Source organism: Colletes gigas, unplaced genomic scaffold, assembly GCF_013123115.1.
Source record: "Colletes gigas isolate AHSC1104 unplaced genomic scaffold, ASM1312311v1 Colletes_gigas_Sc00007, whole genome shotgun sequence".
NCBI classification, from domain to species: domain Eukaryota; kingdom Metazoa; phylum Arthropoda; class Insecta; order Hymenoptera; family Colletidae; genus Colletes; species Colletes gigas.
Window position 1 is genome coordinate 864,370 of NW_025106636.1, and position 7,704 is coordinate 872,073.

The window sequence follows — 7,704 nt, forward strand, 5'->3', positions numbered from 1 at the left end:
GAGATATCGTACACTTGAAACTTGGACAAAATAGAACAACAGTGTAAATAAAACAGATATTTTAACAGGTAAATTTCAAATAAAACACTTAAAGGCGTTGGTAACAAAATTGAAATATAATTTGGAGTGCAAAGGGTTAACATCGCGTTTCTCGTAATTAGAGATACGTTAACCATGATCGTCGTTTCAATATACGTACTGGTCAGCATGTTCACGTACGCTCCATCGGAAATGGCGAAAATATGTGGCGGCACCTCATTACGCCTCTTGCCTCTGTACAATTTCGCGCACCTCGACGTGTACACGGGGAATCTTTTGTAGGGATTTATAGCTACGCAGAACAGGCCAGAGTAAGTCTGCAAAACAGATGGAAAGCTCATTAAACGTGCGTTTCCCGGCAGAAATTCACCTGGAAGAGCAAACGGGGAACGAAAGTCTCAGTTTCTAACTCGGCTCTCGAAAGTCGAAAAATTCTTTCTCATAGCACGATTAGAAACTGTACTTTGCGTGAACAACGAATCGGTGATGTCTGATCGCTAATTAACAAATAAAATATGGTCAACGAACGCTGGAAATAGATTTTTCCGACATCACCGACTTCCACATTCCATGATATGCACATAAATGTAATCAAATCACAATATAAATGCGAACGGTGTGTAGTTTTTCTGCGAAAGCAACTCACGTCTTGAGTCGAGAGCTTTCTTTGATATGTATTTCTGTAATGGGAACGATATCACAGTAGTTACGTAAACGATCGTGGAAACTTGTTCGTAAGTGTTTGTGCACATTTATCTTTCCACGATTTTATGGAGAAACACGGGGGACACGTCGTGACACGTCTGAGTGTTTTTTAACCGACGTTCCCCTCCATTGACAAAAAAAATTGTTCATGCACTGGGAGAGCCATTCTGTTCACTATAATCGTTGGTGGGCCGTGTCTCGTCCAGGTACCTTGTAACGATGTCTCGAGATCATGCAATTATCGGAGAAAAACGTGGCGGGCACGTCCCTTGTGCTTTTCATCCAACGTTTCCTGGTTTCGATGATGGTCTCCGTTCAATGACAATCAAGACAGGGGATACAGTGATTCAAACACATAAAAAAACGTCACGTGGTCGCCACAGAGAACACGTCTCTCCTACGGGGGGGGGGAAACAATCTCTTACGTAGATGAGTTTGGCGTAGTAACGTTGTTTTAGATTGTGAAGAACCGAAGCATCGTTGAGGTAGGTCAAATTTGACATGTCCTCGGCTTTCTCATACTTCGGCGGGTTCACCTGCTGCAGCTGGTCCTTCTTGAAGTCCCTGGTCTATTCTCGCGCGGGGGAAAAAAGAAAGAAACCGTGAGTAAACTGGTAATGGAAGCTCGACTTACGTAGATTAGTTTGCTGTAGTAGCGTTGCTTCAAGTTGTGCAACACAGACGCTTCGTTCAGAAATGTCAGATCCGCCATGTCCTCGGACTTCTCGAACTTTGGAGGATTCACTTGGGACAGCTGATCCTTCCGGAACTGTTTCGTCTGCGTGAGCATTGCCTTTTAATATCTCTATTCATTTCGTTATTTTTTATTCTCTTTCGTAACGCTTGTCTCCCATAGAAGCGAACTTCGGGCTGGATAAAATTAACTTTTCGCGCTCCAAAGTATTTTCTCAAAGACTCTTGGTATTAGATTAATTTATTGGTACTCCATGTCAAGATAAAATATAGGAAATTATTTAAGTATTTTGGAGATTACATTCACCTTATTGGAAATTTAATCCACCCATCATTGTAACAGAAATGTAATTGTGACGTTATTATTCCGAAATAAACGTGACAAGAATTATCAACAAGATATAAATCACGAAATTATAACGAAACGATATACAGTATTCTATAGATAAAATTCACCCTTTCACAAAAAAAACCAATAGTGTAAAAAAAAAGAATATTTTAAGTAATTAAAAAAATAACCGTGGTAGTACCAATTATCAATGTAACAAATTTAGTTTTCTCTTCTGATTAAATTGTAATATTTCTTTTATAACAGAAACAAAGTAGTGGTTTTTTAAATTCTATACATTGTTCTTTTTAAATTCTATTATTTCTTGAATATTGTTATGAAAATTCTTATTTTTGTTGGAAAGAGCGACGTTCTGGTAGAAATTTTGTCCACCGTGACTCCCCTCTATCCCGTTTTCGATGCTCTAAAAATATGCTGACCCGTGTTTCGAGAATTGGCGTTTCAATTTATTATTACCGGTGGCGGCGCCGATGCTAACAATAGCATTTCAGCTACGGTCGCCTGGATGACGAGGAAACAGCAGGGTTTGCTGAACCATTATGTAATACAGGGCGTAGAATCGCGGCATTTCGTGCAAGATTCGCAGCTTCCTACCAACATCACCCAAATCGAAATCGAAATACCCTCAATTTAAAATTCTGTCCTAATTAACTCGCGTAGAAAGTGTTTTAGCGATTGATGAGTTCGCTGCAACCAAGCATGTAGCTCCATTTTTTACACACTTTCTATGTATACCCTATTTTGTTAATAAAAGCACGATTTTTCGCCTGGGGTTTCATCAATAAATAATGAGTAATATTACAATAATAATTTGGCTCGATAGAAATAAAACATATTGACAATTAAGACAGATTATTTTACAGGAGTTTCTTAAGGCAAACATTGGTCGAAAATAAATTTACAACACGCTTTGAAAAAGTATTTGGTTTGCAGAAATTTGCAGAAGCTCACAGCCATTATTAGGAAATATTTTGAGAAATATCTTGGCAAAGTTCTGCCAATCGAACTAAACAAGTTACGCAAGCTGTCCGAATCGTGGGGATCGAGTATTCAACAATACGTTTTTCGCGGGTCGAGCGATAAATATTTTTAGTTTCCAAGTGTCCGACGATTTATTTTTGTATCGCGCGTAAAGGGAACGCTAGCTGATCGAACGACAGAATATTAGGCGAGAGCAGACACGACGAGAGCCACCGAACAGTTTTCCCTTCTCCAAAAATAGAGTTCAAGCGATTCGAAACGTTGAAGCACCGGTATTTCTGCTTTACTCTTTTCTTTTTTCTTTTTTCTTTACACATAGGAAGCTGCTGCTGGTCTTCGACGCGCGATGCCGCAACTCCCGGCCATTTTCGGCCACCGAATAAGAAAGGGAAAACGCCACCTTCCTCCATTGCTTATTTTATCAAAACTTGGACAATTAATTTAGATATAAATGTTAGCTCGCTTAGTTAGTTGAATTTGTTTAAAATTCACAGGTTTTATAGCGTATAGGTTTCTGCAAATTCCAGACAAAATAAACAACTTTCGTTGAAGAAGAGTATAGTAAAAACGATATCTCGATAAAGTCAAAGTCAAAGATAGTTAAGAGTCCTATTGTTAGCGTAAATCTACAATAAATAAAAAAAAATTATTCAAAGATAATAAATAAAATTAGTCCTGGAAACAGAGTTGTACCAAGCACTTTGTTATTTGATTAAATTTTTTTGTTTTCTTCTTAAATTTTAGAATTGTAAGACAATTTTGTAATCTCTAGAAAAAAGTCAGGTATTTATGCGCTGAACTTAATAGTTGAAAAAGTTGTAACGCAACAATAGTTGAAGTGAGATAGTTTAGTCAACAATGGGTGTTTCACATTTCCACTATCTCTTCCTCTAATAGATTGTGATTATTTTACAAATTGCTATAAGTCCGTCTAGGTGTGTCTAAAAGATATTATCTGGAATTCGAAACCTTAATTATGGCTAGTTCTCTGTGAGAAGGGGGAGGTAATGGGGGAGGAGGGTAAATGGAAAAAGGGTGAATTACCTCGCCGCCAGGCAATCCGACGGTGACGACATCGCCCTTGGTGGCCTTTATTTCACCAAGGAGGTATCCTTCCTTCTCGTCCGGCACCCAACACGCTTTCTTCGCGTCGTACGGTTTCGTCTGATCGATTCTCTTCTGCTCGAGGGAGACGAACAGGTAAGGGGTTGGATCGGGATCATCCCCGACTTGCTGCACTGGTCTCGGCATCTTCGCTTAGTTTCTCTTTCGGCTATTAATCAATTCACTCGACTCGCTATCGTAACGTTCTCTTGTTCCCAGGAAGGCCTACGCGCCTTCTACGTCGTCGTTTTCCCACGTGTCGAGGGGTGGGAAGGGATTTCCTTATTGCTTCGTTTCTTCACTCTTCTTCTCGTTTCCTGGAGAATTCGGCGGTGGACGGACTACTTCTGGCGGCACGTTCTAATCGGCCCTGCGTCATCAAACAACCAAGCCATCGTTATTTCAACGAAATTTTACGTTGCTCTTTTTATACCTCGCGACAGTTTAACGCTAGAACTACCAAACCAAAAAAATGAGTCAAAATGGGTCGTAATTTCTAATAGAACCTGTGAAAAATTTACTCGAGTGAATTTTTGAAAATTTATTGCAATTTTCTATAAGAGAATGAATAAACACTTATTTCACGCACCTATCGTTTCAATTTCCTTGATACAAATAAACACGCTATAATTGTCGGTAGTTCTAGTGTTAAGAACAGGGCTCCAGTAAAGTTCTGGTCGGAAATGTTACCAAAAATTCAGAATAAATCTTCTTAATTCTTAATTCAAGAACATGACTGTATTATAACAGTTCTTAAACAGCAACTTTACTTTCCTCGTGGTCTTGTAAAATTGTTACATCGAGCGTTTTTTTATTACATTCTTGACACCACTTTTGGGAATTTTTTTGTTCTTTTAATTCTTCACTGTCAAAGATAGACAAGAATCGAACGTACTAAGATCACGTATTTATTTGCAAGTTTTGCTCTCTAAATTAACCTTTTTGCAAGTCAAGATTTTCCATTATAATACTTATTTGATACTGATTAATACTGCTCGCTAATTACGAATGAAATCAGAACATTTGTATAGACACAGAAGAAACGTTTACGTCTTAAAATTATACATCTGTTGAAAAATGACCAAATTAAAAATTGATAAAAATTACTTCTTCTGATGTCTAGAAAAAAAAAGTCCCAACAGTGATGTGAATTTCGAGAGACGTATTTTGTCCCCCTAAGAGCAAAATAACTAGAAGATTAATCGAGAAGCTGTACGATTATAATTTTGAAGGAAACTATTTTTAATGTTAATATTTATGCATAACAGGTGTTCCAATTTTTTAATTTAATAATTTACGAAAAACTCCACTCGATATTAAAGATATTGCATAACAGATACGATACTTCGATATTTATAAACCAAGAAAAATTTATTTGATAATATCGAATCTAAAATATTGATCATTTGTGGAATTTTAATATCAAAAAAAATTCTGTCACGAGCTTTTAAAATGGAAATCGAAGTAAAATAATTCGAATTTCAGTCGTGCATAAAATTGAAACACGATTCGTTTATGAAATATTCAAATTTTATAGAAATTATAAAAATATTTTATAATCGTGAATTCTCAGCTTCTCTTATAATCGCAAACCTATGCAAAATGCGATACAGAAGGCATTTTGTAACAATAAATGCATTAAATTTCATCTTTAATCAAAATTAATTTCATCTTATTTCTAAGTGATATTAATATTTTTTTATAGTTACTTTACGACCCGTGCAATGTTTAAAAAAATTTATAAAGGCATGTACATTATGTAATAATTTTATTTCTTAATATTCCACGAGGAATTATAAGAATAGTAGAGTGAATAAAAATCTATAAGAGTAGAGAGAAAAGGGAGACTTGTAACAGTTGTTCGCCTATTAACGTAACACACGTATGTATTCCTTGTATTTGCCTATTTTTTCAACTACTTTTTACCCCAAGATGCCTGAAAGTCGTTCTAAATGAAAAAACCAAGACTTGTCCGAGATCTGAAAATTGATTGCCTCGGTATGAAATAATAAAATAATCAAGAAGGTATTCTACGATAAAATTTGTACTTTTAAGTTCTTTTTAACAATTTTCTGGCGAGGAACTGTAAAATTATTTTTATCAAAATACTATATCACAGATATTTATTAATATTTGTGAAGTATGTACAAATTTTTTCAAAGTGGAATACTAATAATTCTACACATTTGGAATGAAAACTGAAAATTCTCAAATAGGATATAACTATAGCAGATACTAGAATGAAATAAAGAAGTGGTAATACTATGAAATATAATTACCAATCTTTGAACATTTCCTATCACTTTCACGAACTAAAAACATTTGAGAACAATTAATCCTTTCGAAGGTCTACGAACAAATAATACAGCAGAATGTCTGCTCAGAATCTCATAGAAACGGGGATGAAATAACAAGAAAATTACGTAATAAACCGGACAATGAGAATAATTCGATCGTAAGCGAGAGGACTAAAAATAATAACCGCGATGGCGAGTTGGCATTTCCGTTTTAGGAAAACGGGGGAAAAAGTCGGGCTAATTCTGCGCGGGTACGCGATAGAATCGGACGGAATTGAAAAAAAATATCTGAACGGAACGAAGCTGCTTAAAAATAAACGATCACATTGTTGAAACGAGATACCGTGTTTCCAACCGGGCCAAAAAAAGAAACACGCTTCCCGAAGCTGCACGACCGGGAACCAAAATGGCGCACACTACACTTTGACGTCCTCCCAGCTTATTTGCGGCTGGTGCGTGCAAAAGTGCTCGAAACACTTTGGAGAACTGTCGAAATTCGGCGAAGGAGAGGGGAAGATAATCGACGAGGAATATTCACTGAAGAGACTAAGAACTATTCTTCCTCGAACGTGGAAGAAGAAACGAGAACGCGTCACGACTGGAGCTCGTCCTTTCGACGTTTTTTTTTTTTTTTCGTCGAACTTTGAATCTCTGGACGTCACACTCTTCGATTGAACGAGGCAGCAGCAAAATTGAAGGGTGGCCGAGATATTTCGGGGGAAAAAGAACTGTTGGCTTCAAGGTCTCTCCACGTATCTGGAAACACCTCGACGTCGCACTGATCCCCAAAATGATCCATCACCAACGACGTCACCGGGTCCTTTGAACCGACGCCCGAATAATTCCACTGGGTTTCGCGTCATAGACGTAGGAATGAGCCGCGAATGGGGAGAAAAATGAAAACTTTCGAGGAGAATGGATGGAGAGAGAAGAAAAAAAAAAACACTGTTTCCGTTCACCAAAGGAAGGGCCACTCACAAAAAAATTGTCCCTGAAGACGTTGTCTCGGTTCCTTAGCGATAGAATAAGGACTGCACCTCGAAACCAATTGTCAATCACAGCTCGAGGCTCGCGCTCGAAAAATCACTAGGCGAGATCTCTCAACTTTTGTTCACAAGGAAGATCCGTGAGACAATTAACGGCGACGAACCACACTTTCGTACTTCTACCTAACGGAGTCCCTCCGTGGAAAGGGACGGTTTGCAAGACTGGACTTGGTCACTAGGCACAGGCTGCGGGACCAAACTGAACCTCGGACAAAATCCCCTAGGTTTCCTCGCACGACCACAATTCTTTTCTCTTATACCTTCTCTGTTCCGTTCTTTTCGAGAATCTCTTTTCTCCTTTTTTGCACGTACGATGCACGTTAGTCTCCCTTTTCCTCTCCTCCTCCCGGTCCCCCGTTATGGTTCTCGAAGAGTGTCCCCGGCGGCTAATGTTGTCGTGCGATAATCAAATAGAGCAAAAAGAAAAAAGGCCGACGACCAGAAGTAACACCGACGTGTTGCACTTACGTTAGAGAGCCGTTCTGTCGGG

General features: G+C 38.1%; 1 protein-coding gene across 19 annotated transcripts in view; it reads right to left on the minus strand.

Moving 5' to 3' along the window:
- The window catches only part of LOC122396455 (myosin heavy chain, muscle), a 43,763-nt gene extending 36,270 nt beyond the window's left edge, over positions 1-7,493 (minus strand). For 18 of the 19 annotated variants that reach the window (XM_043394879.1, XM_043394886.1, XM_043394891.1 and 15 more), the window contains exons 1-4: positions 7,475-7,493; positions 3,812-4,241; positions 1,170-1,313; positions 200-356 (exon numbers count right to left, since the gene is read on the minus strand). In XM_043394879.1, the coding sequence (XP_043250814.1) occupies positions 200-356; positions 1,170-1,313; positions 3,812-4,018 (508 nt within the window). In that variant the 5' untranslated portion in view covers positions 4,019-4,241; positions 7,475-7,493. Of the gene's footprint in view, positions 1-199; positions 357-1,169; positions 1,314-3,811; positions 4,242-7,474 lie in introns of those variants that run through there. The other variant, XM_043394893.1, reaches the window with a different exon arrangement.
- Between the last annotated feature and the right edge of the window lie 211 nt (positions 7,494-7,704).